The following is a 13,903-nucleotide window of genomic DNA, read 5'->3' on the forward strand; positions in this document are numbered from 1 at the left end:
CTGTCTTCAGGTTAAGCTTTGTTGCCTGTAGCTCGCTTCGTTTCAAGTCCTGCTTAAGCTGAGTAAAACTGCACCAGAAAATGTTTTTGAAGGGCTTAAAGCATCCTCTTCACACGGCAGCTTCAGTATCTGCAAACGCCCGTCCCGACGATCCAGGGGAACTGCAACTTCGACCGAAAGCAGAGCTGCCAAACAAGGCTCCCGTGCTTCACGTGGGTTCCTGTGAGTTGTCCTGTGAGGGGCTGTGTTTTTAGAAAAATAGCTTGAGAGTCACTTCCTATCGACAAACGTGGGCTACGGGAGCCCGACGCTAAAACATTTTTGAGTTGTGAAAGCATCACCTGATTATTAAAGATGTGTCAGGACCTGCTATGCCAGGAAACTTATTGATATAATTACTCTGGTCTAATTACGCTCAGACGATCTCCTGTGTCGACAAGCCCTCGGATGCAACCAGCTTGGCCCCTTCTTATTTAGTAACTCGTTAGGCCCTGATATTGTTACCAGGGCATAATTCGCTGCTGAAAATCTGTAATAGCCAAGCTTGGCGCTGACCTGCAGGACCGAGCAGCCCGGCAGCGAAGCTTTACAGCATCAGGAAGGACGAAGGATAGTGCTGGAAGCCTGCAAAGTGGCTGTAAATGAAAGAAATGGCCCCGAAAACTCAGTTACACAACCGGCTGGGTGTCAGAGCCACGGTCAGAAGCGCGGCTCATTCACACCTTGTGCGCGCTGGGAGTGCCTTGGCCGGGTGGCTCCCTGAGTCACTCTTATCTCGGGGTTGATCGGCGTTATTTGGGTGAGGTGGGAGCTGCACGTGGGCGGCCTTGCTCTGCAGGCAGGTTGTAAATTTGCAAAAGCACCTAATGTACACTGAAGTAGCATTTCTGTGCTCGTTCCTGCGTTGGTGCATAGCTCCTCTGCTCCTCTTTCCTCCCGCTCATCCCTTTTAACAGCGCAGTGCTGCTTGAGGTTTACTTCCCTTCACGAGGATGTTATTTTTCTACTACCTGGCTTTTCCCAGATTTCTTTCTTCTTGTAGAAATCACATTTCTTAAGAGTGATAACTTAAAGAGTGATAACATTTGGTCTGTGTAAATTGGATGGGTTATAAGAGGAAGTTATTTCATGATTAAAACTAAGCCTCAAGATACTCTGCGTTGGCACCTCGCTATTGAATATCCAGCGTACCTTACTCCAAACCTTTAAGACAGAGCTTGGTATTTTCGTGACGGCCTCAATCATCGTATCAAGGCTGAAACGCCCTCGGTATTCAGGGTTTTGTGTAGCAAACGAGTGAGGAGCTTCTGATAGCTCTCTCTCGGGTGTTTCACGTTTAATAACTCTCTCATCTTCCAGTTCATTCTCCCCCTGGCAGCGCTTTAAGACTAAGATCCAGGTATCCACGTGGAGTTTTCGAACACTTTGCAGTGCTGTCTCTGCTAGGGAAGGAGCCTCTGGAAGAGCAGGAAAGGAGAAATAGAAAGAAAAAAAACCACGGGTGTGTTTGGAAAGCTGCCAGCGGTGGCCCTTTGGGCCCCAGTGGGTGGGTTTGGGCAGTTTTCCGTGGGCAGAGTCCAGCCGTATCCTCCGACACACCTCCCCACGCTCCGAAACCTCCCCGGCAGGAGCTCGTGCATGAAGAAGAGCCTTCCCCTGCTGGCACCTTTCAAAGGGTGCAGGGAATTTACTTGGGAGCGCCGCAGCCAGGAGCCGGGGCAGTGTGTCGGGGCAGCCTTGAACACAGCAGCTACGTTTCACGATGAAGGTTCGTGGGTTTTCTCCAACAAAAAAGAGCAATGACGCTCTGAACTGGGCGCGTTGTGACTCCGAACTTCACAGACGGTCGCTGTAACGCGTTTCACGCGAGGTATCTTGCTGTTCCTTTGCGTTCTTAGCGTGAGGTGGTAGTCCCCGCAACGAGTTCACGCCACCAGTTGTCATTTTCGGTTTAACTTCGGTTTTCCCCCCCGCAGTGAAGCTGGCGGCCCTCAGTCCTCCAGCCGCAGCGTGTGGCGGCGATGGAGGCTGCCTGCTTATCGGGTCAGCGCTGCTGTTTAATAAACAGGACTTATCTCCTTGAAGCACCACCCTGCCCTAAATAAGTTTGACTTGGTGAGCTGAGCCAGAAATAGCTTTTTTTTTTTTTTTCAATTGGATCATTAAAAAAAAAAAAGTTTAAAAATACACGGTGCAGGTGTGCTGTCAAACTGCCTTCGCGTCTTGTCCAGCAGGCTGTGTTTTTTTCTTCTCCAGCCCTCTGAACATCTCTGTGGCCCTCTTCTGGACCAGCTCCAACAGCCCCACGTCCTTCTTGTGCTGAGGGACCAAGACCTGGACGCAGGGCTCCAGGTGGGGCCTCACAAGGACAAAGCAGAAGGGGAAAACCCCCTCCCTCCCCTGCTGGCCACCCCTCTGTCCCACTTGGACTTGTTGGACCTCATGAGGTTCACGTGGGCCCGCTTCTCCGGCCTGCCCAGCTCCCTTAGGATGGCATCCCTTCCTCCCTCTGTGATGCTGATCGTTGTCTTGCCAAACCTTAAAAATTCGGAAGTACTTTTCAGAGAGATGAAAAATGCTGCGTCAAATCTGGCACAGGAAAAAGGAAGGGCAGGGAAATAAGGCTGGGGCGGTAGATACAGAAATGTCAGAAAGCGTAAAAATTGGGGGCGAAGAGAAGGGAAGGGCTTAATATGGATGTGATAACAGTTGAACAGGTACTAGGGGTAAGGCAATCCATAATCCAGCTAGGATAGAGCGTGGATAAAAAGAGCAGAAACGTTCAAAGACAAATGCCAGGAGCCTGGGCAGAAAACGGGAACGTTTTTGGAATGGCTGGTGCTATGGAAATGATAGGGAACAACACAAAAAAATACAGATTAATGTCAGTGCCCAGGCCACTGTGGTTGAACAGGGATGTTAGAGAAAAATGGAAATGAAAATAATGGCTTTAATGCAATAATGAGGTGTAAGCAATAAAATGGCTGAAATCCTAGGTGGGAGCCAGATTTTTTGGGGGAAAAGTTGGTAAAGGAGGATCTGTTGGAGGGGAGTTGAGTGCTTGCTGCGGAGCCTTCTGGTGGGGTTTGGAGTTGAATAATAGAAAGCTTTGAAACGTCGCAGGTCTAAATGTCTGTGGGAGCAGCTTTCTCACCTGGTCCTGCAGAGGAGGGGCAGTGACAGAGCAGCTTGGTGCCACGGTGAGCCCGCCACCACCATGAAACCAAAGGCTGTCAGTAAGGGGCATCTTGCCCACATCTATCCAGTTTGGCCCTGGAGAATCACCGTTGTTAGTGGTGATGCTTGTGGAAGGGAAGAAGGAAAAGACTGGACTTCAGTTGGACTTTAAAATAAGTAAGGAGAGACTGACGGGGGGGAAACGGCCCTGGGAGTTGAAGGGTCAAGCGGAGAAACGATGCTGCCTGCCGGGGTCAGGAATGGTCTTGTTTGGGCAGATATCGTTTAGGAAATGATTGTTAGGGAGAAGTGTGTGAAATTCCGTGATGTGTGGGAAAGGGAGGACCTGAGTGTTGTACGGGAGGCAGCAGGGTAATGAATACAGAGTAAAATCTGTGCAAAGAGAGGATCACATACCTGGGAGTGAGTAGGGAGCTGGAAAAGGATCCGTCATGAACAGCCGCGATGGATGTGAACATCGTGGCTGATCACTGTGAGGCATAATGGGCAAAAGCAGTTTTGGGTTGAGTAACGCGACATCTCCAGCTGAGAGATGAAAGCTTTGGTGTGCTCACCCCAGCCCCCGATGGGACCTCGTGTAGAAAAGTAGTCCGTGGTGCTCGGGTCAGCCTCGTTCAGGGAAGGTGAACTGAAAATCCGTGTGCTTGAAAGGCTACGGGATGATTGAGAATAAAGGCAGTTTTGTGAGATTAATAGGAAAAGAATAATGTAGGTATGAGAAATAAATGGGTATTTGGTTTAAATCTGAAAACACAATCGGTGCTGAATCTAAAAGGCAGCGAGAATAACCCGACAAGGACTATACCAGCTGTAAAGCAGGAGGGTATTTCTGAGCGTTACCGTTCTGGGAGCACTTTCCAGCAGAGAAGGTGACAGGCGTGCGGATGGAAGGACGTGCGTTGTTGAGGACCGAGCTGGGTGATCCCGAAACCCCAGCTGGGTGCTCACACGTAGCGAGGAGCCCGCTGGGCTCTTTCACACCTGAGCATTTTGCTGCGAGTTACTGCTGCTCTGGACCCCGGGCAAGCCGAGCACTGCTGTTTCAGGAGCTTTGGATGCTCAAATTGTTATCTTAGATCCTTTTTGGTGGATTTTTAATGGAATTCCTAGGTTAAAACAAGCAGCTGTTGCGCTCCGGCTGTGCCTTGCCCGATCTATAGCAGACGGCTGTTGTTTGAGCTCAGTAACGTGGGACAACAGCCGGAGGCTATTTGCTCTGTTTGCTTTCTGCATAAAGGAAACAGCGGGGTATAGCTGAATTCTAACACGCCGTGTTTGCCAGAGAGCAGAGATGTGCAGGAACGACTCCTGGGCTTCGTTCCTGCTCTTGGCAGGCTGTGGTGATCACAGCAAAATGCATACAGCTGAAATACGCCTGTGGTATTTGCTTTATGTGCGTACAAGCCTTTCAAATACGACTTCAAGGGTGGCTTAAGTAGTGTAAACTGCATCTTACAGGTGTTTGCTCAAATAAAAGTGGTTAGGTGATTTGCTTCTGTATCTCTTTTGAAACTGTGATCTTCCCTGCAAGAAAGTAGTGATGCTCTAGTTCTCACTTTTCCAGCAGTGCGTGCTTAGCATCTCAAAATCCTGCCCAGGATAGGGAAATGCAACTGGTTTTAAGATTTTGGTCAGTAATCAGGACTAGGAAATACAGCGAATAATGAACCAGCATCGGAAGAAGAGATTCGTGGACTCCTGTTAGCATATTTTTTTTTTTTGTTCTTAATTCGGGTTACCAGTTTGAGTGTGCTCTACTTCGTTGGTCAAATAACCTGTAAATTTGCTCAACGGTCAGTTGAATGTAGCTGACATGGCTAAATTTTTTCCTCTTCTTTTTCCAGTGCTCGCACCTCCTCCACCAATGCCACCACCAATACAGGGATATGCCTTCAAACCTCCTCCTCGCCCAGATTTCGGTACTTCTGGGAGAACAATCAAACTGCAGGCCAACTTCTTTGAAATGGACATTCCTAAAATAGATATCTACCATTATGAGTTGGACATAAAGCCAGAAAAATGCCCTAGAAGAGTTAACAGGTAATGGCGTGCTTTGCTTTTCCTCTGTTTGTTACATTCCTGCAGTGATTTGAAAATGCTGGAGCCGTGTGCTGGGTTTTGTGGACAGCTCAGAGGAGTTTTTCTATCTATTCATTATCTGCACTGATAGCTTCTGGCTTTGCATGTTCATCAGCAGGACTTATTTCTGAGAGTTTTTCTTCCTTTCTTACCAACTCAGTGCTAGTGGTCCCTTATTTCGATGGAGCTTGCCAGCTTGTGATTAAAGCCACTGTGTTAACTCTAGAGGGGTCAGGTCAGTATAAACCAACTGGATAAATACAATTCTTGGTATTGCTCGGTTAAATATTGGAAGGCAGCTGGCTGGCAAGCTCTTCAGCAAGAAGAGCTTCTTGTTTTCCTACCTTCCCCTGTGGAAGAAGAGAGGTAAAACCCATTTGTTTGTGCTGCTGGGAGAGGATCGCGGAGGGACTGAATTAGGTAAGAAATTATCCTTCATCAGGAGATTCTATATAAGGGAAAGATATGCTCCTGAAACAGATAGCGAGATGAAGACACGGATCAGTTGGCCAAGGAAACAGGCAATTAGGTCCTGCATTTTGCATGTGTGCCCTATTAGTCAGAGTGTGGCAACCTCATTAACTTGGAGGAGAGTGGTGTTGCCAGAAGTGAAACTGAGAACAAGACTTGGCACCGACTCGAAACCGCAAGTGTCTTCATCGTAACTACCTACACATCTTGACTGTAGAGGATCGGAATGGCGTGTTTATATATTCAAGAGCAAAAACTTTCCGCATTAAAAAAAGGTCACATGGGTGGAATATGCAGTCATGAGTGAAGTGTGAAGTCAAAAAAAGCCACCTGAAAGCCAAAGTTTTCCTAACATGAGGGAATAAACTGGAGTGTGCTACCCATCGTTACCCTGACGAGGCCACTAATGGTAGGATTTCCAAAAAGCAGCACTGCTAACCTTTGCAATTCTGTTTTATTTTTTTTTTCCCATGGCTGGCTATTAAAAACTTAATTTTGAAGCTAGTTGAGAATTGGGTCTAGTTTTGAAAGCAAACACTCTTTGCTAAATTCTCTTCAGGAGCAGGTATAAATGTGCATGGACTAAACGCCTTTTGCAGTAACCAGGGCTGTCGTAAATGCATTTCATGATGCTACCGTATGTGTTTCTGGTGTGGTGGGGGAAGAATACAAATGGGATTCCCTCAATGAAGGGTGTGTTTTACTTCTTTGAGCACTTATTCGTGCTTTTGTTACCCTGTAGATGTACATGCCTTTGCCCACGCCTGGGTTTTTGTTAGCCAGAACCTTTCAATCCTACGTGTATACCTGTGTTTGTGTATGTATTTTGGAATATATGTAGGGTTTTGTGGGATGCCCGTATAGTCCAGGACTAAACTGTACTTTTTTTTTACAACTGCATTAATACATATATTTATAGTAAATAGCTTGTGTTACTTTATAATCCCTAGAAAAAATAGGGGGACATCTCATTTTCATTTACACTACTCCCTCATCTGTCCTGGCTTCCTTCTTCAGTTTCATTCTAGGATTTGCTATGGCTTGGACAGATATGTGTCCAGATCTATTTTGGCTGACGGTCAGGATGGGCAACGTGGCATCGGGTTCTGCGCCGTGGATGCCCTCAGTTTAAGTTGTGAGAATAGCTGGGGCTCACAAGGCTCAAAATGAGCTCCACTTCTGGTCAGCGGCCTCGACTTCTTGTGTGCACGCATGGTCTCTGTGGAATAGTAGTCCCAGGGGGCTGAAGTTGGAGAATTAGTAAATAACTCTTCTTTTAACTTCAGATGGAGGAAATACTTTCACTTTTCATTTAGATGTCTCGACCCACAGCTGAGAAACACAGTTGCTAAACGTGGCTTGAAGTTTGAAAACCTTAATTAAGTAGAAGCGTTCACTTTCGTACAGAGTAGTTTACAATCAAAGCTTGCTTAGTAAGAGAATGGATTTTCTGTTACTCAAAACATTTAACTTAAGGTTGAAATGTATTTCTCTCCTCCCATCCTTGAAGTATGTACTTGTTCAGTCAGATGTTGCAGATCCAAGGCAGAAATTACTGGGCCAAGTTTCATTCCTACTTCTCGCAAGGTCAGACAAGTTTCTTTTAATGCTCTCATCTTGTCTTAAAGCCTTGGGACACAGCAAAGAAATTGTCAGCTAAAAGTCTTCATCGGTTACAGCACTTGAATGAACTCGGCATTTCTTCTCAGAGCTTTGTGTCGCTCCAGTATCCAACTAGGCTAATTACCTGTCCAAGAAATGGTGTTTAAAACAGCCTTCGCAGCCTCTCTGAGCTAGTTGACGATGGTACTGAAGAAACAGCATCCCGTGGCTTTCCCTTCTGTGTCAGCTCCGCTTCTTCGTGCCCTTTTGCTCCCAGCCATACGTCGAGGATCTTCTAGGCAGCGTGCTGCAGGCTGCTGATGGGTTTCTAATTTTCCAGCCGTGTGATACAGATGGCCCAGGGATGTCTTTTTGGGATGCTTGGACCAAAGGCTTTTGGCATCAAAGGGCGGTGTTACTCCACCAGGCCGCTCATCTGCTGGTGAACTCACGGCCAGCGTGTAACCACTGTGGTTTGACAAAAACTTGGGGTGGTCGCTTCGTTCGTACTAACAACCCATTCCAGCTATGCTTTGTGAATGAAGATACATTTTTAATACGTGTGAGTCCCTGTGAATGCGAGTTTTGCAGCTTTTGTGGGGAAAAAAATGCATTTGAGACATCTTTCTTAGTGTTAGGGGAAAAGCTTGCTTACCACTGTCGTCGTAGGAATATTGTGCTGCTGCAACCCTAAGGCTGCAAGGTTGGGCACTGGTTCTTTGGAAGCTTCTCAGTCTGCTGAGCGTTTGGTCCACCATCCTCTGGTGACATGCAGAAAGAAGTGTAGGACCGGGGAGCAGGAGCCCCAGCGAATACCGTGCACCTTCTGTTTAGAGCCCGAGCTAGCACGTTCTTCTGGTCTGCCAGTTCTAGTAAATCACAGAAAACAGGAAGGAAAGCTTCAATCTGAAAACGCCAAAAAATAGCTGCTTTGAGAAAACAGTTTAGTCTGTGAAAAGGTTGCTTTCGTTCAGGTAGCTTTGATGCCCAACGGTGGACATCCCTTTAATTCTCTTCGTGCTTCTGCTCGTAAATGTTAATGTTCACTTGCTGCTTAACATCAAAAGTAAAAAGTTGAATTAACGTCGTCATCTTGTGTTTTCAGGGAAATAGTGGAGCATATGGTTCAGCACTTTAAAACACAGATCTTTGGGGATCGCAAGCCAGTGTTTGATGGAAGAAAAAACCTTTATACAGCTATGCCGCTTCCCATTGGAAGAGATAAAGTAAGTTTTAAAGAGAAGAGTTTCTAGCGGGTGATTCTAATGTAATATTTGCAGAGCCTTTCTAATAACTGATCGCAACTGTTTTGTGTGTGTGTGTAAATGTGTTCTGCTGCCTTTAGATGCCACTTTACTCTGGGTACGGCTTCATAGAATCACAGAATGGTTTGGGTTGGAAGGGACCTTGAAGATCACCTAATTACACCCCCCCTGCCATGGGCAGGGACACCTCCCACCAGCCCAGGTTGCCCAAAGCCCCATCCAGCCTGGCCTTGAGCACCTCCAGGGATGGGGCATCCACAGCTTCTCTGGGCAGCCTGTGCCAGGGCCTCACCACCCTCTGAGTGAAAAATTTCCTCCTAACCTCTGATGTAAATCTCCCCTCTTGTAGTTTAAAACCATTTCCCCTTGTCCTGTCATTGTCTGCCCGAGCAAAATTTGCTGTCCATCTTTTTCGTAACACTTTTTAAGTATTGAGAAGCTGCAGTTAAGGTCACCTCAGAGCTTTCTCTTCTCCAGGCTGAACACCCTCAGCTCGCTCAGCCGTTCTCCACAGGAGAGGTGCTCCAGCCCCCTGACCGTCCTCGTGGCCTCCTCTGGCCCCACTCTAACAGCCCCACATCTGCCAGCTGTAGTGTCGGCTCATTTATGTCATCAAAGCCTACTGAGAGCTGATTATTATTATCCACTAATTGGAAGAAGCTCCTGCACCCCTTGGTTGGCAGTATGGAACCTCTTCTCTTGTCTTTTGTGATGTGAGAGCCAAATTAGCTTTAATTGCCCAGGCAAAGACCTGCTAGCTGAGCACTGGGGCAGGCGAAGAGCACTCGAGTGTGTTGTTTGCCAGCTCTGTCCTGGGGAAAGTGACCTCTTCAGTCACTCTGGCTGTGTATACCCACTGATGACAAATCTATACCCACTGATGAATCGTTACGCAGAAAGAAAAGAAAAAGAACATGCTAACACACAGACCCTGTAAAATAACTTAACCTACATTTGCTGTGGTCTAATATCAGATTGAATTTTCCGTGACCTTTTTTATTTATATGCTAAATACTTGAGGATGGAGTCATGCTCGTTATTCGCTTGTGCTGCGGTAGTTTCTGGAGGCCATTCCACCCTTCTGCTGTGGGTGCAAGGTGAGGCATGTGCAATTAGGGCCAAAGCCTGTTCTATCCTGTTGACTACAACAAAAGAAGACAAAGTAAAATGCAAATGAGTTATAGAGGGATACGGAAACTTGCAGTGTGCTACAACTGGGAGCAGAGCTCAGGTCTTCCTGAATTTGGTAAGTGCTGTAACGCAGTTATACTGACCTTCTGTGTCTCCTGCTGTGTGCCTGGGCAGCGCAGGACGTGGTTGATAGTTCTACCCAAATGAAGCTCTTGCTCTCCTAGCTGCAATTTATATTTCCCCAAAGTGTGCTGAAGTGAGTACAATTCAGTAAAGGTCAGTCTGTGCTCCGGTCTTAATTATTTTTCATTAACTGATAAACCGATGTCTAGGAAAACTATAAAGGAATCATTTAAGATTATTAGAGACTTTTTTTGACTTTCACATATGGTGTCCAAGTTCCTACGGGTTTGATGCAGAAAGTTGCAAAGTGTTTGCCAAAGCTAGAATGATATTTGGTGCGTGTCTCTGGGGGTGGTTCAACAGGTCCTCGGGACGCACAGGCTGAGCTTATAACTATAATGCCATCTGAGCTGTGCATGAATAACTCTACACTTTATGACAAGCGTGACGTTGGGCATTTAAAAAGGAAACGTAAATGAAAAATGGTCCATCTGTGGAGGAGAAAGGAACGTGGGATCAAAGTAATCCTCTGATCTGGTGCGAGCGTGTGAGATGCAAGGTGACCTCACTTGGAGCAACTGGGTGGGATGACCTCCAGCTGCTCTGCTCCTCTTTGTTGTGTGTCTGAGTATCTGCTTCCTGAGCACAACTCTGCTCGAGATGCTCTCGGATTTTAAAACCTGCTTGTGCCAGATCATAGATCTAGCAGAGGAGAGGTGTTAATCTCCAAAAAAAACAAACAAAGATGGTTTAGATCATTTTATTTGTGTGACTGGCTGATGTTTAGGCTCACTTCTAACAAACTGCTCTTTTTCCCTTTTTCCCAGCAGATACAGGACTTACGCAGTTATTAAAGTTATTACCCTGGAGGAAAGAGCTAATAGAGATAAACCTTCAGCTGGTTTAAATCAGGTGTTGGGAAATTTAGCTTAATGAGGGACATTTTTTACGTGGACCTTAATTGGTTTAAGCATGGTTTAAACCAGTATAAAGCTTGTAGGTATTCAGACTTCCTCCAGGGCAATTAGATTAGGTTTCTTTTTTTTTCTTCTTTTGGCTGTTCTGTACAGAACAAACGTAGCAAGTTTACAGCATGTTTGATTATATTTATGATCATGTTGAAAAAATTCATGAACATACAATGATTAATAGATGGTCCTTCATCTAAATGGGAGAAGATCTTGATTAACTTTTGATGTATGTCAGTAACGGAAGAATTTCTGCTAAACAGAAGGCTGACACTAATTTCCCATCATCTTTCACCGGTTGCTCTTTAACTTAATTTACTGTTCTCATCTCTTGTCAGTGGTGTTTTTTTACCTTTTTTTTCCCCTTGCTGATAACGTACTTCTCTCATAACTTTCTCATGTACAAACACTTTACATCTTTTCTGCTTGGCCTTCATGATAATTATACCTATTTTCATTCATTCCTTACACCACATTTTCGTTCTTCTGTTCCTTCATTTCTTTAGACCTTTCGGAACAAGTAGGGAATAGGTAAGTGCTAACAGAATATTTTCTGAGTTTTTACTTACACATTCAGAAACAAGAAGTGTATAGGACACCATCAAGGCATAAAAATACGAATAGCCTCCTCTTTGCCATAGGGTTCTAATAGTGAGCCCAGTTCACCTCTAACTTCCTGCTTTTGTCCTTTTGAAATATTGCTAACAACGCTGTGTGTGATAGCTGACCTCTTTCGTGAATCCTTGGCTTGAATTTTCCAGCTGAGGCCCTGGAAGGTAGGCGCCCAAGCATTTGATTGGAAACTGCCTATCTGTTTTCCTTGGAATCTGTGGGAAGGAAAAGCTGTAGATTAATAGATCGTTATGTGATCTATTAATCTAGATTAATACGTCATATACTCAAAACATGACAAAATAATCACATAGTGATGCAAGTTTTATGGAAAAGAGAACAGAGAATTCCCCACAATTGTGTGGTTAGGTTTTAGGAGAGCAGCAACACCACCAAAATGAAATCCTGCTACGCCGATTTGTATGCATAAATCAGATGAGTACCTCAGCTACCAGCCGTGTTCTTTTTAAGAACGACTTTCCGTTTTTCCACATCACTATAGTAACATCCCTTTCATTTGGGTTCTTAGCTGTCAAGTGAGGTTAACTGCTAAACTGCAGCACAGTGTCTCGAGCAGGACAGGTTAGTGATCGAGACTGTGAATTTTTATTTTCAGGCAGGTTATATTTGGAGAAACTGTAGGCAATCAGCTGTTAAATTCATCTTTACAATTTAGTAAGTTATGTAGCAAAATTCCCATGTAAAACTACTATTCTGAATTTCTCTACTTGAAATACTACTCTACTTCTCTGCTATGAAATACTACTCTGCAGTAGAATTTTATTCAGTTGAGATATGAGAGGAAGGAAACCCGGAATGATGGATTTAAACTTACTTACTTGAGCAATGACTCTAAATTCAACCGTTTTGAGGAGGGTTTAGATCCAACAGGAAGAACTGGACTAAATTCAGCAGCGCAAATTCAGTGTTAGATCTAAACTAAGCCTGGTGGGTATTTGGCTCAGGTACTGCTCTGATCACTGGTAGGTGTGTCGAAGGTAGCTGAGCATATCTGTGTGTTTGGGTGTTGTTACCAAAAAAGGGTAAAGTTCTTTCAAATTATGGATTATCTACTTTTAAAATTAAAGATTCGGGGAGTGGGACAGACACAAGCTTGTGGTCTAGTCATTGGCATAGAAATTCTTCAGTCCTGTGGCTTTTATATCCATTGGGGACACGGATACCTCAACACGAGTAGTCCAATTCTTTGTCTTTTTCCATTTCGTGGTGGTTAGGGAGCTTTGTAAACTGAAATCGGGAAGGGAAAAAAATATATATATTTAGATTAATGTATCAAAAACACTACTAATCAGATTAGTTATGTTTTAACAGTGTCGGTAATAACAGAAATGATGGAACTTTATTTGGAGGAGAGAAGTTTAAAAGAAAAATATATCTCATCAGTCTTCTATCTGCTCTAAATGGTGTTGAAGACCTTTCGATGGCACAGTTTTTAAAGTAAAAACAAGCAAAAAGGCTTTATAGAAAGCTTCCAGCCTGTGTCAGGTGAAAACCTGTGCCTTTGTTTGCATTTTTGGTGGAATAAACAGTCTTGGCCAGATTCAGACCAGTGATCTCTGCTTTCCATTGCTCTCTCGCGGCTGTGTGGCTCCTTCCTCTACGTGAGTCTTCTGGTGAATAATGTTTGTACTGAAGGAGAGATGGGGCTGCAATTTTAATTGTGATTGCCTACTGTAAATTGTCAATTTGGGGTTGGGCTTATAGGGAGGTTGTTATTTGGGCTTTATCATTGCTTCCTATTTTTTGACTGCCGAAGCTAAGCGCTGTGAAAGATCAGCTGATTGCATATATTAGCGCTCCGTTACCCATGTATTGTCTTCTGTAGCCCGCTAATTACAGTTTGTCTGTAAGTGGATGCCTTTTGTATTCAAAAAGTAAGCTCCCTAGGACAGGAAAATGCAACGTGTTTGTTTATAACCAGCACAAAGGATATTCCTCTGATCGTGTTATTTCTTGTAGTCACTCCCACAAGTCTTAATTTCAGACAAGCCTTAATCTTTGTTGGTTTAAGAATTGTGCTCAGACTTTTTCTTTTAATAAAGATGAGAAAACAGCGTTACAAAATACTCCACAGGTAGAGTAATTCACGATAATGTAGTTTGGTTTTGGATGTAAAATTCAAAGTAGAGGCTAACACAGCGAGGAAATGCGCCTGTTTCCCACATGCTAATATCACCAGTATAAGGAAGAGTACCTGAACTATGTGAATCTTGGCAGGTAATTGCAGACCACATTTTATTTTGGGCATGCAGAAGCTGACGTGCGTGTTGCTGCATTAGTTTGTGTTGGGTATCTGAAATCGGGTTATTGGATCTTCACGGAGACCTCCCTGTTTGTACACAAACACTTCCAAAATACAGTTTTGTCTCGGAGGGAGATAGATGCCAGTTGGGAAGCCTGCCAGTTTTCTGAAATACACCTTTGGAAAAATCT

At 44.7% G+C, this 13,903-nt stretch overlaps 1 protein-coding gene across 6 annotated transcripts in view; it reads left to right on the plus strand.

Moving 5' to 3' along the window:
- The window catches only part of AGO2 (argonaute RISC catalytic component 2), a 58,793-nt gene that overhangs the window by 11,252 nt on the left and 33,638 nt on the right, over positions 1-13,903 (plus strand). For all 6 annotated transcript variants that reach the window (XM_083827410.1, XM_083827409.1, XM_083827414.1 and 3 more), the window contains exons 2-3: positions 5,043-5,238; positions 8,456-8,576. In XM_083827410.1, coding sequence (XP_083683536.1) covers positions 5,043-5,238; positions 8,456-8,576 — 317 coding nt within the window. The remainder of the gene's footprint in view (positions 1-5,042; positions 5,239-8,455; positions 8,577-13,903) is intronic.

This window comes from Anser anser (assembly GCF_964211835.1).
Source record: "Anser anser genome assembly, chromosome: 2".
Classification (NCBI taxonomy): Eukaryota; Metazoa; Chordata; class Aves; order Anseriformes; family Anatidae; genus Anser; species Anser anser.